An 18,199-nucleotide genomic window follows, 5' to 3' on the forward strand; every position below is an offset into this window, starting at 1 on the left:
TAGATGTATGGGCGACCATGTAATATGCGGCGGGGCCGAGTCGATCAGAGTGGACCACTTTTTGTTTGTGGCTATGCTCTCTAGGTAGTAGAGAACCCCTCTATGACTTAATTATGCTCCGATAGAGTATATGGACAGATCTTGTCCCTTTGCGAGAACCTCTTTAAGGATGAAGAACAAGAGTTTGTATCCCGTGTCTCATTTCAATATATTTAACATTTCTAGTTTTACAACGGATGGAGAAGAGTTCTGTATCACAGATGTGGAATCTTGGGTAATTTTAGCACAGTATTGTGTTAATCTACAACTTACATGTCTCCGCTGGACGCAGGCTTCACAGTATCATCAGCAGGCAGGCAGGCTTCCATAACGTCATTAAATACTGTATTTCCTATATTTTTTGCAAGCTAATAAAGCAAAAATGTAAACATATTTATGACTATTTTGCAGCAAAGTTGATAAATGCTTCACTACATATGTGATTATAACGTCCTTTCAATATACAATTGTGATATTCAGAACATATTACAACCATAATAAACAGACACTGATCAGTACACAATTGCCATTCTGAAGTCTGAGAAAGCTGGGTGGCATTCCCTGTTGGGGATGTGATGGCAGCTATATAGGTTCTAACGCTACTGATCAGGGGTAAAAAAACAAAAAACTGCCAAGCCAGATTTCACTACATAGTAGAATACCTTTAAAGGGGTTATCCCATTAATCATTATACCAAAAGTCCTGAAATGCTGATAATAGCGGTTAGAAAGTAATTATCAGTGTTTCTAGGATAGAAATACCTTTTCCATAATTTTTTGCTTCCCTGTGACCCCCCAGATGCTGCTACTAATCTGTACTGTGGGGAAGGGACTCTTAGCAGAATCAGTCTTCTTCACCTTCTGGCAGCTGATGATCTAGTCCTTTCTTACTTCTCCTGCAGAAAGAGTTTTCCCCGCTATCCTGACATGCTACTGCAGAGGTGCTGCTCCTTCCCTGACAAGCAGGTCAGAAAGCTATTTCTATTGGCTGCTCTACATTGAACAAAGGATCCCTAAGCAGAGAACTGGTTGCTGGGAGAGTGACGGAGCATGTGTGTCCACAAGGACTAGGCTCATTAAAAGGGCATGCACATTGCTATACCCTCTGAACAGGTGGCACCGCACCATACTAGATTACTAAATGTCATAACTCTTTATTGGATTTTTTTTTTTAACAACATGTAAAGGGAAAACATTGGTCATTCTTTGGTGATCTATGCAATGCATATGATATTTATTAGCGGGACAATCTTATTCATCTGGCATCAACAGGTACTAAATTATCACATATTCTGGATCGCCGGACTGTCATACAAATATAAATAAAAGTTTGTATGTGCTTATTTTAAGCTTTACGAAAAACCTTACAACAGTCTGCTGCTATCCCTTATTGATTCTGTGTTGGACCATCAGATGCCGGATTAATAACATTATATTGTGGGTATACATACATACATGCATACATATACATATATATATATATATATATAACCACTGTATAAATACGGTGTTACAGAATTTACAATGTCTTCATACCAACAGTTCAGATGTTCCCAGGACGTCCAGTGTGAGTGACTGTATTCTGGAGTAATGTACACCCAGCTCGCGGTGAATCCCTGAGCACTCAATACACGTCAATATACCCAGGTTTGTAGAAAGCCAAGTAGGTTCTGAGATATAAAACAGATACTGTAAAATTCCACTGACTAAAAATAATACATCAAAACAAAGTAGTAAAGTGAATGTAATCTCCGACATCAGGCACCTCCCAAATTAATTTAATATATAGGGTCACCTTTTTATTACAATCACGTGAACACATCTCCAGAAATAGATTTGTTTTAAAGAATCTGCTACAAAGAAAATCTCAGTGTTTATGGCAGCGGATAAGAGACGGCAATGTTAAAGGGGTTCTCCGCTTGGAACAATCTCGAATTGATAAAAGGTTCCCTTAATTATAAACAGATTACAAGGTGTCCCCTTCCTGGGACCCCCAGCGATCAGCGGTTATCTATGGGGAAAACTATCAGTAGGTGTTCAATTTCCCTGCTTAAGCATTACACAGTGTTATTCACATCAATGGGTTGTTTGTGTAATGCAGGACAGGATAGGTCCTCCAGAGAGAGAGACGCTCTTTGTAACTGCTCTCCACTCTGGCCAAGAGATGAGGATCCTGAACAGAGGACTCTCTATAAACTCAGAATTCACTAGTAGGATATATAAAAATAGGTTTTCTAAACTGGACATCCCCTTTAAAAAGAACCGGTCCTGGATATTTGATAAATGGCAGCTGTTCTGTTGGCATTAATCACTCAGCAAGCTGTTAACATGTATGTTCAGGTCTCTGACTGGAATATTTATAGAGGAATGGTGGGCTGCTTCCGATAAAAACAGATTCTGATTGGGTCAACCCATTCCAGTGGGACATGTTCCCCAACTGAGGCCCCATGCACACGACCATAAAAAATCTCCGGAATTGCAGACCGTAATACCGTCGGCAATTACGGACCCGCCCAGTTTTATTGACACCTTACCGTATCGCTACGGATAGGTGTCCGTGCCGTAGAACTGTACCGGGAATTATGGAGCATGTCGTACTTTTATGGGAGCACGGCCCGAAAAAGCGGCTGTTATTACGGGCACGGCAGTGTGCCTGAGGCCTAAGTGTGTTTTTTGGGGGTGGGGGGGGGGGGGGGAAGAGTTGATACAACCCCTTTAAGCTGAACATTATTGCATGGACAACAGCAAAGCTTACTAGGGTATTCAAAGAACCTTAATCTTCTGATGAAGAATGAGATACAGAGATGACATTATAAAGAAATAAAGTTCCTATAAATTAGATTATACAGCAGTGTACCTGTCGCTCCACAGTCACAGCAGACATCATTTCCTGGCATTTTCTGGATATCGGATATAATCTCCTTGGTCAGCTCCTGTACTATGTTGTTCTCTCCTGTGCAGTGGTCTCCTTTGAATGCGTTGTTTAAAGCTTCTTCCTTGCTGTTCTGGAGTACAGACATCCATCTATATATAATGAGAAGATTTTATTACTTACAATGTCACCGGATGATGAAAAATTTAAGCAATATACTTTCCGAATAGACAAGGTAATGATTGGGCCTTCCATGCACCAGTGACATCAAAGGCATCTGGCAAGCTTGAGAGGGCTATCCGGCTTATAAAAACTATATCAAATCAAACACTTTACTAGGGGATGGAGTTAAGAGAAAGGTGCGCCTGAATATTAGTACATTAAACAGACAGACTATTGATTTCAATAAGACCTGTGTAATGCATCATTTCACCTGTGGTGGCACTGCAGAGAAATTCAACACTTGCTTCCATGTTTTTCCATAGATTATAGCCAATTGCTGCTGTTTTTCACCAAAAACAGCGCCACTTTTGTAAATGGGTTGTTTAGTATAGCACTAGCTCTCCAGTGAAAATGAGGACCAGGATGCCGTCATTCTCGAGATGGACTGTGGTTGGCCCACGTGTGCATTTTTGTGAAAACCCCATTAGAAGCGTTTACAATTTAGGACCTTCCACCTATTGCCTAAATGACAAACTGAATTCCTTTTTTTTCTTGTACTAACAGGTTGGGTCAGATGAGTGAAATTCCATTCCGATCACCAGACGTCATAAGGAGTAGACAATGCAATATGGTAAAATACACACCATAAAATCTCCTTTTTAGCGTCACATTTAGCAGGTGCTTATAGGCAAAAAAATATTTGCCAGGGCGCTTCCCTAGCCATACCCGAAACAACCTTCGCTTTTCTTTTGAGTGTTGCGTCCTCATGACTATCTCCTTTTAGCTAGTAAAAGAACAAGAACATAAGCGCCCACTGGTCAAGGGAATTCCCAATGCGGATATCAGCCCAGGTCAGCGACAGACCATTTTGCATCTTGAATGCTCATTACAACACACTGCCAAAGGCCCTGGTCATCAGACTCCAGCAAAACCAGATTTACAGCTACTTTTCCCTGAACATGTAAACAATGATGGCACACTGGCATACTCACATTTGGCACTCTTGTTCATCTTCAGCTTGAAAATGATATGTCCGATCATCTATCAAGAGAAATCTCAATGAATTACAATTGGGTGCCAAGAAAGACAGGTGCTTGAAACTTCACTAGACCCATCTCTAGAATGGGCACCTGAGGCTACAGTATGCTTCAAGACATTTTAGAAAGAAAGAAAAACCTGAGGAAACATGATTAAGGATCCACGCGCACAGCATTGCTATATGCCCGTAACCTGTGTGCCGCCATTAAGGGGATCTGTGAGGCACCATATCTTACCTAAACCCTTTACCTGCATAATACAAGCTGATATGAAACATGCCACAATTGGAATCGGTGAGGAAAAAAAACCTGTGTGTTGCGCTGTAGAAAATGGAAGTACACAAAGGTGCAAAATGGCCTAAATAAAAGTCTATGGACATCATATTACCGATCCATAGCTTATATTTGGTGCACCATTCGAGCCAAAAGGGATTGCCAAAAGCAAATAATTCCATTTAAAGGATTGCAAACACTGCAAAATACAAGGACTAAGTTAATGCACATGGCAAAGCTGCATGCACGGATTCTGTATTTTGGGCACATGGACTCCCAGCAATCCATATTAAGGAGCTGTAGGCACTCTGTGCCATCGTACCTCCATAAGGCACCATATTTTGCCCTAAAATTTACACAGTATGCATTGAACCATGCCATCATTTTGATTGAGCAAAAAGCTCTGCATACCTTCATAAGAATCAGAGGCACACAGAGGTAAAGTATAACCCCATAGCAGGTTATGGGCACCATATTTTGAATGTCATGTGTATAGGACTTACGAGAGATGAGGTCAAAACATTTCTTTTCCTCGGTGTTGGTTTTCACTTGACAGGTCAGTAGGTTCAGTTTTGCAGGAGGTATATTGGCCTAGTGAAGTAAAGGTGGGTACAAAACCATGCAGATAAAGAAAATGATAGCAGGTAGCAGTAACCCAAGTCATTCCCCATACCTTCACTTACTGTGCCATGCGCGATTGTGAGAAAACCATTCTTAACGGAACATTTTCTCTTCTGCCAAACTTTTCTTATTCTAACAAAAAATAAATAATAGTGAACACTTTATACAGTAGATAAATATCAATCTAATGTTGTTCAAAATACTGGGAGCACCGGTATTAATAGACTGTCACTGACCCGTCACTCTTCTTGTACAAATAGCCGTTCCTCTCTGTGCCATGTTCCTTGTTGCCTTGAGGCTGATGCAGGCTGTACGCGGTGCTCTGACGGAATTGGGAATCCTATAGAATGTGAACGTAAGAAGATCAAACTATTGCAAGTTCCTCCAATGCAATCCTTATTAATGAGGTGCAGTCATGACACCTGTACAGAAATGCTGCCCGTTAGGAAATATGGACGCCAGACTGGGTTCTCCCTGCTTGGGCCAAAACGAGAGCCGCGTCAATTTGCCCTTAAAACCCGAGTAGTAACAGGTTTACAATTCATTTTGTGGCGCTTAGGTTAACCCATGAGACTTGACCGACTTCACCATTGGCCACAGATTCAGTTTCCATATTGGGTATGAACATTGATTTAATAACACATAGCTACATTTACTCTAAGGATTTATGAAAATATATTCTTCATGCAAAATATTGGTTTTATATTCTCCTTGGAGCCATCAACAGCCTTGTGCTTGACATTACGTAAATTTGCTATCACACTTTGAGTTTCTCCAAGTGGTGCCTGTCAGAAGGTACGAATTCTCAGTGCGGAGATCCAGCTAGTAGGGAGCCTTTAAACCAACGCACCCTAGCAAGAGGTATGCAAAATAGCTCTCCTTCCGAAGAAGGTTTCCCCCGACATGACACTAGAGATATGCGATTGTGAAGGACTACTTTATTTTTATTTATTTTTTTATATACTGCCATTGCCCTTTGAATAAGAATATGTACTGAATATGGATGGAAAAAATATATACCCAATTGAGGAGCGAATGACAGCAAGACATGAGTTTAGAGTGAATTTCGTCAATTACTTAGCTTAAAAATAATAATTATAACCTCACGTCCTTCTAAATGTGTCAGTAATTCAGTAATGGGAATGTGCAGAATGATTGATGACCATGGTGCAAATCAGAAAAAACCAAATTCAAGCACCCCCTATTCTCGGGTCACATCCTGTAGTGTCTATTCCTATAGGGGAACGCAATAGTTGTTGCCTTGTTCTGTCTACATGGAGAAGAAATGACCTGCTCTCCAGTTTAACTTGGAGTCTAGCAAAGCTGAGTAAGTCCCATTATAACTCAACCCAGCTTTCCCAAGCAACTAAAACACATACTTCGGCACAAATTCACATATACCTCCGATGGTAGGCTCCGGCGAATGCCACTGTATATTGTGCAGTAGACGCTATTTTACAGGATGCCTCTGCACGGAATAGTGTAGACTACTATGCTATTCCATACAGTTAAAAAAAAAAAAAGAAGAATGTCATACCCCCCTAGTGTATAAGAAAAGCACACTGGTTTGTCATACACTGGGCCAATGGGGCCGTATGGATAAGTTTGGCGTTTGTGCCAGGCGCATATGCTGAAAATAGTGATAAGGGCCTGTTCACATTACCATTCGCTTTCCGTTCTGGGGTTCCGTCGGAGGTTTCAGTCGGGTGAACCCCGCAACGGAAAGTGAAACCACAGCTTCGGTCAACATTGATATTGCTAATGGTTTCCGTTTGTCACCATTCCGGCAGGTTTCCGGTTTTCCGACAGAACCAATAGCGCAGTCGACTCCGCTATTGATTCCGTCGGAAAACCGGAAACCTGCCGGAATGGTGACGAACGGAAAACCATTAGAGATGGTGACTGAAACGGAAGCTGTGGTTTCACTTTCTTTTTCTGTTGTGGGGTCCACCCGACGGAAACCTCAGATGGAACCCCGGAACGGAAAGCGAACGGTGATGTGAACAGGCCCTAAAACGTAATGTGAACACACCCTTACACAGCTATGCAGTGACCCTTCCCTATTGCTCATATTGCGGCAGTTTTTCTTTTTAGGAGTCTGCGTAAGATGACATCCCCTGTGGAAGCTGTAATGGCGGCCATATTAGTTGTCACCCAAGCCAGGCGGAACTTGACAGAAGACATTCAAAGATGATCGTTGTCTTGGGAAATGCTCTTAAAGAGACTATGCACCATATATATTTCCACCTTCTAACAAGAACAGAGATGTCTGGTAAACGTTTCCTCATATGGACCAGCTTTTTCTATACAGTGAATCAGTAAACCTGCAGGTTGTTTCTCAGAACACCACGCAGGACACTTAGAAGAATGAGGAGGAGATGACGGCTCAGGTAGGTAAATCCATACATCCCAGTTGAGCCCTGTTGCCTCCCATGAGCGTTATGCTTCCTCTGAATATCCAGTGTGAAGTCGCTGTTTTCCCTGGGGTTTTACTTCACAGCTGTTTGCCTGCATTTGAAAACCTCAGTGTAATATAATCCGAAATCGGCTTCCGAGAGACCTTACATTTTATGTGGTTAACCCACGCTTAACCACTTCCCATACGAAACTTGATTCATGTCAGCAGACTAGATAACCAATCTCAGGCAAACAGCAATCAGGAGAGCTCTGTAAGCAGCCAGAGGGAGTGGCATTGGACTTTATGGTTTCAAAGGAGGGCACGTGCCATAGCCCAGCTGGTAAAGTTACATTTTTATACAGGTACAGGGAACCACTGGTTGACTATTGTAAAAACACTAAAAATCAATTCATTGTCCTCCTCAATGGCGCCCTAGGCGATTACCTACTCCGCCTACACTCGTCCTGCACCTGCAAATCAGCCCAGAGTTTAGAGTGATATCTATAATATTATTAAACACATTATATACATTTTTTAAAGTTTTGTGAGAGACTTGGGAGCTTTGTATTAAATCAAAGATGTTCTGCAGCAGGGGGTGTACATGATGAGGTTCTGCTGTAGATAAAATGTGCATTATACGGTTCTGCAGCAGAGGGAGTATATCTCGAATCTTGGGAGCTTATTGTACACACACCGGCTGCTGTAGAACTTCTTTAATATGAAGCTGCCCTTCCTCTTCACAATCAGTGAACTGAATGAGTAGACTCCTTCCTTTTAACAAAGAGGTCCTGCGGACTCCTAAATCTCCATACATTGCCAATAGTGGACTTCATTTATGAAAACTGTCACAGAAAAACTGCCCATTGCAACCAATAACAGTGAAGCTTTCATTTTTCCAGAGCAGTTTAAGAGATTAAAGCGGAGCTCTGATTGGTTGCTACGGGCAACAAATGAGGCCTACTATTTCCTATCATCCTGTATTTTTCATGTATGTATTTTCAAATATATAAATACACACAAATATACACATTATATATATATATATATTCCAAAAAGAGGCATCACTCCACATAAATGAAAATAAATCTGGTGGGTTTATACCATGCGCTACGTTTTCTGCCTAATCTGCCGCTGTTTTCAACATATTGACATATGACTCTGGCCAAACTCCTGTGGCGTGCAGGAACTGAGCCCATGCTTTCCTATGGGAGTAGTTTGGACAACTGAGGCATGGTGATGCCGGACTACTCCCTGCACAGCTATGTCTGGCTATGGACGCCTAAATGGTAAACAAAGTGCACAACTTTGTCACCAGTTGTGTCTGGCTCAGGCATAAAATCAACGGATATAGGTGAACCCAGCCTTAATTATAATGGTGTATACTTGCTAATCTGTCCCATTTTTCGCGAAGAATATGCTTTTTTGTTTCTGGGCATTTTGGGACATTGACAGACGAACCTTAAAAAATCCTGTGATCTGGGATTTAACAGTTGGTAAGTATGATGGTGAGCCATGCTTTGTATATTTGTCAAGCAGCAATAGTACTATAAAAATTATTATACTATGTAAAGTGTATATTTCCAAATGTGTCGCTGGAGTTCAGCCTGGTGTGGGAAATTTAATTCTGCCTGCTCTTTTCTGCATCAATCTATTAGTCTATCATCTATCTAAATGTTCATACAATTAAAAACATTCCATTTTACATTAGACAACAGCAAGAACACCATACAGTCCCCCTGTACAGCACCGTATTCTTTCTCTAGAGGCAATGCCTCTGGGGTAGAATATCTCCATACGGCATTTCTCACAGATTGCATATGGATTAGTAAGAAAAAAACATCCACGTGTCTCCATATAAAATGGGAGGGAGGCAGTGGTGCTGTATGGGCCTATAGCTGGCTGGGACTGCCATATTATGAATCCATACAACACGGATCCGTAGCATGGTCGAGTCCTTAAAGGACTTTTCTGGGAATCATCAATAAGTATTTTGTATGTATAAAATATTTTTTTCAAAAATTTTAATATATACTTTATAGATTCCGGTTTGGAAACCAGAAAAATCCAGGGTGATCACGAAGGTTAGTATATTACAATTTTAATTTATACATTTCGAAAACCCTCTTTAATGACAACCTAAGTAATCATAAGGCATGGAAAATTATAACGCTAGTTCCTTGCAGTAGAGTAGATGAGAAATAAAAAAAGTAACAAAAAGGTAAAAAAACAACAACACACGAGATATTTTGTATTAATAATAATAACCATAGGTCATAAAAAGACAATACAGTGACAAATACTGTGAGGGCCTAGATGAAATGTTCACACATCAAAACCATCACTGCCTTCTAAAGCGCATTATCCCTCCTCCGTGATACAGAACCCACAAGGTCCAATACGTTTCTTGATAATGGGCAGGAATAAAGCATGCAGATAAATGCACGGCAAGAAATCAATGATATGAACACACTTACTCTTCTAGACTTCGGTCACAAGAGGTTAGAGCATTTGTGAGAAAAAGAGAAAACACATTCATGAGTAACAGTGCAGATAAACACCCAGGAATCACCCAGTTATTAAAGGATGCCAGAAGACACATCAGACTCCTTAAGGCCATGTTCACACGTTCAGGATTTAGACAGGGATTGAATCCTGTCAGAATCCGGTAACATTCTGCCATAACCGTATGTGAACGGCGTATTTTATGCCCCATTCGCATACGGAGGATTTGAACCCCTTCGTTCCGCAGCCATTTTTCAAATTTTAATTTTCGCTTTTTCCTACTTATCAAAAAAAGTTATGGCTTTTGAAAGGTTTTTCAGTCGATACAGCCGTATGAGGGCTTGTTTTTTGCGGGTCCATTTGTAGGTTTTATTTGCACCATTTCTTGTATCCAAAAAAACTGGAAAAAAAAACAAACTTTGTGGGGTGGAATAGGAAAAAAAAAAAACGTTATTCCTCCATTGTTTTTTGTGTTGCGTTTTTACGCCGTTCACATGCGGTAAAAGCGTCAAGTTAACTTTATTCTGCGGGTCAATACGATTACAGCAATACCAAAGTTATACCTTTTTTTATGTTTTACTACTTTTACAAGGAAAAAAAACTAAAATAGTAAAAAAATAAATTTGCTTTGTGTCACCATAATGTTTTTTATTTTTCCGTCGATTGAGCGATGCGAGGGCTTACCTTTTGCGGGGCAAGCTGTAGGGTTTTTTTTTATACCATTTTGGCAGACTTTCTAATAACTTTTTAGTTTGGTATCACCGCGTCTGTAAAAGTCCAGTTATGTTAGTTTTTCTTATTATTATTTTACATTGCTTTTGGGGAAAATGGGTAAAAAGTTTTTTCGTTTGTTTTTAACTTAAAAAAAAAATTTAATTTTTAAATGTTATAAAAAGAAGTAAAATATAACGTGGTTTTTTTTTAGTCCTCCTAAAGGACTTGAACCAGCGATCGTTTGATCGCTTGCACGATAAACTGCAATACTTACGTGATCGTGATTTATGCAGGCTCCTATTAAGCCCTACCACTGGCAGGGCTTAATAGGAGCACAAAGATGGCAGACCTGGGTGCCATTATTAGGCCCCTAGGCTGCCATGACAACATTCGGCACCCCGCAAACGCGTGTGTCTGGTGGTACATCAGAGAGGTTCGCCCCCCTGTTTCTAACGGTTTAGATGCGGTGGTCACTAGTGACCTCGGCGTCTTAGGGGTTAAACGAGCAGGATCCCACTTGTTGCACTGAAGTGTCAGCTCTAACGTACAGCGGACACACTCACCATATGGAGCCTGTGAACCCGCTCTAAACTTCCCCGACCTCTGCCGTATATATACAGCAGATTTCGTGAAGGGGTAAAAATAGACAGCAGGTTTATTATTTTGTCAGATTACGCACTGAAAAGACACGGATTAACGTCCTTGAATTACAACATGGCCAATCGGCAACAGAATCTGAGTTTCAGCCACAGATCTCTGATGCGGATTAACATCAGGTTATGTCCGCGCTCTGTAAACATGGCCTTATGGTTCAAGTAAATGGGTTTGTTCCAGATTTCCCCGTATAGCGGGTGGACAGGAGTGACGCTGCAGGGGAAAACGGAAGCAACTTGACTAGTACTGCGGCCACTTCATATGAAGGATCAGTAAACATGCTAGCAGTGCACTGATCATGAAGTAATGGATATTCTAGTAACATGCCGTCACTTCTTATGGGGGGGAAACCCTTCTGCTCAGATGTGTCACTGTGGAAATTGCCAATTTAGCAGCTCCCGCTGTATATGTAAGCAACAGGTATCCCAGATCTTTCTCTGCTCTCTGGGACACGACGCCCAGCCTCACAAGCTCACCTCCTTCTGTTCCACTTGCAGCGCAGTTTTTAAGATGTCTCTAAGTTGGCTCAGTTGTTTTCGTTCTTCATCCTGGACTTGTTTCATCTAAAAGAAAATATAATAACACATCATCAAATACAAGTTTTATGAGGATACTTCTATTAACTCTTAACCCCCCCCCCCCCCCCCCCAAAAAAAAAGGAAAAATCCAAAAGGGCAAGAGGCGGAGCGGACTTACTGACTCCATATTTATGTACAAAAATAGTTACTGCAGACAATTCTTTTCCATTAGCAGCTGCATGGAACAAATTACCCAAGGTTAAGAGGAGGAGAAAACCACAGATAAACAGACATTGTTAGGAATCATTAATCCAGTCTAGCCGCAGCTCTTTGAAGCCCGAAGATCCTATTTACTATGTAAGATTTAGGGCCCAAAGGCAGTCTTAGCAATGACCTGATCCAAGTAAATCCCAATGACCCAAGTCCTGTCCCCATGTGCGGGTAGAATAATCTTCTTTTGGTGGCAAACAAACTATTTGTTAAGAAATAACCAAGACCGGATATAGCTGTAGACCATAATCCATACAAAAACAAACCAAATCATATGCAATTAAACGGTATTACAATGAAAGCTTGTATTAAAAGCAAAAATTGCCCAAATGTGATCTAGAGGTTTAAAATGTAAAAAATATTATAAATGCTTGGGTTATCTTACTTGGTGGCCACCAAAGTTCTGCTTTTCATAGAATCCCCATCACATCTACAATCTTTATATTTAAAGGGGTTGTCCGAGACTTTAAGAAATGTATCTGGCTGCAGGATAGGTTTTAAAACAAAAAAACAAAAACTATACTCACCTGTTAAATCCCCCGCTACTCCAGTGGCAATGCTACGGTGGTGCCGCCAGTCTTTGTTCATTTTCCTGCAGCAATGATGTGCCATACATCATTGGCCTCAGTGGTAATGTTAGCATGTATGGCACGTCACCGCTGATGCCAGCGATTGGCTGCAGCGGTCACATGGACGTATGGCACATCATCGCTGCAGGAAAGTAAGTAAAGACCGGCTGGGATCACTGAAGCACCGGTGCTAAAGCTGCAGAGGATTTAACAGGGGAGTATTGTTTTTTTTTTTATGACATATCCTGCAACCAGATTCATTTCTTAAAGTTTTGGACAACCCCTTAATGTCGGTAGTTTGATGGCTGATCACTTTTAATGGGACATTGCAATTCTCCGGACCAAACTTCATTATTTTAGTTCTTTGTCACAATAGTAAAATCATGTCTTTGTTAGGCCTCAAGCACACATTCCTATTCCCTTCATACGGCCGCAAATCACGGATGCGCAAAACACGGACCGCACACAGAAGGCTTCCATAGTTTTAACGGACCAATGAATTGTATGGCCGAGACTGATCCGCAATAACGGACAGGAAGAGGACCTGTTCTATAATCTGCAGAACGGACACACGGATCCGCAAAAAAACTAATGTGTGCATGTCCCTATAGAAATTAATGGGTCAGTGTGCGAGCTGTTAAAAAAAACGATAGCGCACTGAAGAATAATATCACTGAAGTGTGCTTGAGGCCTACTCAAAATATGGCGCTAAATGTAAGCGTTCTGTTCCCAATCAAAAGTTAAAAAAATACAAAATTCTTTCCTATAAAAACAAAAATCATAAAATAAAAAAAATGACGAAAATAATCAAAGCTATACGCTTTCCAATCCAGGCACCCGTGTATGATGCATCCTGGGTAAAATAGATGCCCTATCACAATGTCTGCGTCCCATGCCATAGTGTGCCCACAACATGGAGAATGGAGGTTTTCCTTCAGTTGCATATATTGCATTACACCTGCACGAAGTACGGACCTGAATATGTCTGGGTGAGGTTACGCATTTAGCCTCAGCGTGAAGCTGCCCACAGACATTTCCGCCAGCAGATCCTGATGATTTTTGGTGAGCAACAAACCATTCGCTGTTTTTTAATTTTGAACACATCCAACCTGTTTCCTCCGAGATCGCCACCAACAGAGAAGTCTGGTGATCGCTTATTCCTACGTCCGTTTGCACTCACCCAGTTTTAGGCTTAAAACAGCACTACAATGTTGAGTGTGAAAGAACTAAAACAAGCCTGTGCTGCATGAAGAGGCAGTATATTGTACAGCAGGTATTATTGCTCGTGTATGTAGTTCCTGGGCAACAGACCCTTAAAATGGATGTAGTAGCATTTATCTGAATGTCAACTACAATTTCCAGAAGAAATAGGAAAAAGTTATCTGCAGAAAGAAACAAACACAGAACACGGGCACAGATACAGAGTATGAAGGCTTTAGTGGAAAATTCTGCTTGGTGAACTCATAACCCTGACATTGCATGAATGTATAATTATCACCCAACCTGCAGAAACCGGAGACACTAAGAAGGAATGAAGTGGTGGCATCAGCAAGTAACGTGGTTTTCACAGCTGTTCTGAGATGACTCGGTTTGTTTTTTCTGTAAACACGCACTTGTACCACAAGGACGGAGCAAACATCGCATGAAGTATGAAGCCATGCTGACAAAGGATTTCTGCCCCTAGACATGCACAACTTAGGACAGGAGGGCGATCATTCAGCGGAGTCCTCATTTTGAAGGAGTTTTTGAGAAAGGGAAAAAAAGGGAAAAAAAAAAGCCCTATATGCCAGACTGGAATGTCACATGGGTCGTCCTCTGAAACCTTTTTTGCCTTCAAGACACAGATAAGACGACTTTTAATAGCTACCAAGACTCCAGCTTAAAGGGAGCCGAACGCCAGACCTAAAGTTTTAAGCAAGTTTTTTTGCTAAACATTTTACATTTTTACATGTTAAGGCTTGTCCACACGTAACGGAATTGCTGCATATTTTCCGCCTGGAATTGCGGTCAGAAAATATGCAGCAGAATAAAGTAGCAGCAAAGTGGGTGAGATTTAACAAATCTCATCCACACAACCGGAAAATTGACCTGCGCTGCGTATTTTTCGTACCGCAACATGTCAATTCCTGCTGCGGAAAGTGGACTGAATTGCTGCGTTTTCTCCCAGCATTGAAAAAAACGCAGCAAATTCTGCACCATTTTCTGCAGTAAAAAAAACAGGAAATGGTGCGGTTTTTCCACAGCGGAATGTCAGCTACTTTTAACGGAAATGCTGCAGAAATTTTCTGCAGCAATTCCATTACGTGTCGACAAGCCGTATATATTAAAAAATGAATTCCGGAAGCCCTGCAGTTTTCACTCTGGTCACTGAGCTTTACAATAGACTGACTCTTCCTGTTCTGTAGAGATCTCTTCTCAGCAGTCATCTCATTATCATCACAGGCAGGAGTACAATGACAGGTAACACCTCTAAATAGATAACACAGGATCCACCCATGACAACAGGTGATGGACGCAGCTCCCGTCCTCACCCTCCCTGCACAGAGCATGCCTAGAAAACTCTCCCATAGAAGTCAATAGGTCACTTTTTGAGATTTCCGATGTCTATATGGCTGCTTTAAAGAGGCTGTCACCAGATTGTGCAACCCCTATCTGCTATTGCAGCAGATAGGTGCTGCAATGTAGATTACAGTAACGTTTTTATTTTTAAAAAACGAGCATTTTTGGCCAAGTTATGACCATTTTCGTATTTATGCAAATGAGGCTTGCAAAAGTACAACTGGGCGTGTTGAAAAGTAAAAGTACAACTGGGCGTGTATTATGTGCGTACATCGGGGCGTGTTTACTACTTTTACTAGCTGGGCGTTCTGACGAGAAGTATCATCCACTTCTCTTCAGAACGCCCAGCTTCTGGCAGTGCAGACACAGCGTGTTCTCGAGAGATCACGCGGTGTCGTCACTCACAGGTCCTGCATCGTGTCGGCACCAGAGGCTACAGTTGATTCTGCAGCAGCATCAGCGTTTGCAGGTAAGTAGCTACATCGACTTACCTGCAAACGCTGATGCTGCTGCAGAATCATCTGTAGCCTCTGGTGCCGGCTCGTCTGACACGATGCAGGACCTGTGAGTGACGACACAGCGTGATCTCTGGAGAACACGCTGTCTGCACTGCCAGAAGCTGGGCGTTCTGAAGAGAAGTGGATGATACTTCTATACACAACGCCCAGCTAGTAAAAGTAGTAAACACGCCCCGATGTACGCACATAATACACGCCCAGTTGTACTTTTACTTTTCAACACGCCCAGTTGTACTTTTGCAAGCCTCATTTGCATAAATACGAAAATGGTCATAACTTGGCCAAAAATGCTAGTTTTTAAAAAATAAAACCGTTACTGTAATCTACATTGCAGCGCCGATCTGCTGCAATAGCAGATAGGGGTTGCACAATCTGGTGACAGAGCCTCTTTAAGGCAAATCCATGAACTGCTGTTCATCGCTCAGAGCAGCAGCTCAGGCAAGATGGCTGCCATTATAATCATGTACAAAGATCGAATAAAAAATATATACAATCAGAAAATATAAAAACACATTAGAAAAAAAGATTGCTTCAGTATATAGTTTTAATTTGTAAAAATAAAACAAACAGCTGATACATTCCCTTTAACCCCTTCTTCCTTGCGCTATAGTAGTACGCCGCGGCTCGCAGTTAACGTGACCCACCGTACTATGTGTAGACTACGCTTTTCCATCGTGCTGAGGGCCTATGGGTGGTGGATGCCACTGTATGGCATCCATCATATGCCTCCATTAAAACGTATACATTGAAGGCTCCAGTGACGTAAATGTCCATATATGAACAGTTATCGCTGGAGTTTCCCGACGCAGCAGAGGCTGCCCTACCCGCCAGCAGACCCTATTCCCTGCAACCACAAGACCATTAGAGCCAGTCTTGTGAACGGACCGTGATGTCAGGAGCTTCCCCAGTTCTGTAAACCCCGGCCAGAGTGTCAATGTTGAAAGCTCCTGACAGTGACATCAAGAGCTTCCCCTGGAGCTGGAACCCCCGGCCAGAGTGCTTCCAACGGTCTGGCCGGGGACTCCGGTGTTGAAAGCTCCTGACATCACTGTCCATAGATAGACAATGATGTCAGGAGCTTCCCCGTGCACATCGCTTCAGGTAGCGCTCTGCCCGGGGGTCCAGGTGACGTATCTCACTGTATGCCTATACCGCGGGATACGTTGCAGTTTTCTGTCGAAAGTCTGCGTTAAAAGTACTCCCGACTTATAACTCAGACGAAAGGAATAAACGTGATGTGAACTAGGCCTTGGTTACATATGACAGGACAACCCTATTTCTGTTGATAGTGATTTACATTTTCTCCCTATAATTGCTTATTAAAACATTCTTTAATCCAAAATTATCATATATATGAAATATAATTTATTTTTCAGTAGCTGATGTTGCGTTCTGAACCTGATTAACATCCTCAGCTCCTAATTAAGTCCCATAAGGCGCTGATCTCTGCAGACGATCACATATAGTTCAGTCCCACAGCTGCATTACAATAATTATCATAGCTAAAAGCAAAGTATTGCACAGCACAGAGATGAGAAATGACAAGCTGCAGACCAAGATGGCAACCCAAGTGCAGCAGACAGAAGCCGAGACCTGTATAATCCTGGTCATTATCCAGAATGTAAATAAAGACTATAGCGGTCTGTATCCATTGTGGCTAGCCTGCTTTTATATGTCCACACGTGTGGACAATACTCCAGGGTACCTAGGCTGGTTATCCTGTTCTATATGTAAGGCCCATATCTGTGGTAGTTCTATTTCTTTCCTGCCATGGTAAATTCAGCCCTGGTCACAACCAATAAGACCAGCATTACAGATTGTCGAATAGCAAAATTGTGTAGTTATTCTAGACATATATTATCATATCAAAGCTAAACCAGGGGATGTATCGAAGTATTAGGGCTTTTGCAAAATGACCATGTGTGCCACCCGAGTCCCGTCTGTGATGCGTGGAAAAATAGGACATGACCATCATTCCACAGATGGGAGAAAGGGTCCGAGAAAACTATCGGGTGCCACTCGGATGCCATGAAAACGGCCCGAGTGGCACTTGGTCATGTGCAAGAGGGCTTAGGAAGACATAGAATTAAGCCTCCCTGCAGTGACCACTTCCAGCTTTAATATGAGTTAAATGCCTAAACAGTCTGCGCCTCCTAGTGGTGGCAGTTTATCATTTAACTCTATGTAGTGAGGCGAGGAGGCAGCCGGAACAGCTGATCCGTGCGGGGTCTGGGTGTCGGACCCCCACCGATCATAAACTGATAAACTATCCTGTGGGTAGGTCATCAGAATGATAAAGCCGCCCCCTGCCTGGACAACCCCTTTAAATGTTACTCTATAAACTTGAATAATACACGTAAGGAGGAAAGGTGCGGTGTAGTCAGGTCTATCTGTAATGACTTGTTGGATTTAGCCAGCTACAGATAAGGCCATGCCACATGCTCCGCTTCAGAATGACTGGCAGCTTTGTAAGATCAGAACGATAAAGGACAGT

At 41.9% G+C, this 18,199-nt stretch overlaps 1 protein-coding gene across 4 annotated transcripts in view; it reads right to left on the reverse strand.

The window, feature by feature from the left end:
- Positions 1 to 18,199, reverse strand: part of ASAP2 (ArfGAP with SH3 domain, ankyrin repeat and PH domain 2) — a 217,378-nt gene that overhangs the window by 46,705 nt on the left and 152,474 nt on the right. For all 4 annotated transcript variants that reach the window (XM_075861122.1, XM_075861123.1, XM_075861124.1 and 1 more), the window contains 8 exons: positions 11,748 to 11,834; positions 5,240 to 5,343; positions 5,066 to 5,135; positions 4,886 to 4,973; positions 4,065 to 4,113; positions 2,896 to 3,062; positions 1,575 to 1,708; positions 313 to 407 (listed from right to left, as the gene is read on the reverse strand). In XM_075861122.1, the coding sequence (XP_075717237.1) occupies positions 313 to 407; positions 1,575 to 1,708; positions 2,896 to 3,062; positions 4,065 to 4,113; positions 4,886 to 4,973; positions 5,066 to 5,135; positions 5,240 to 5,343; positions 11,748 to 11,834 (794 nt within the window). The remainder of the gene's footprint in view (positions 1 to 312; positions 408 to 1,574; positions 1,709 to 2,895; positions 3,063 to 4,064; positions 4,114 to 4,885; positions 4,974 to 5,065; positions 5,136 to 5,239; positions 5,344 to 11,747; positions 11,835 to 18,199) is intronic.

The sequence above is a fragment of the Rhinoderma darwinii genome, chromosome 4, assembly GCF_050947455.1.
Source record: "Rhinoderma darwinii isolate aRhiDar2 chromosome 4, aRhiDar2.hap1, whole genome shotgun sequence".
Classification (NCBI taxonomy): domain Eukaryota; kingdom Metazoa; phylum Chordata; class Amphibia; order Anura; family Rhinodermatidae; genus Rhinoderma; species Rhinoderma darwinii.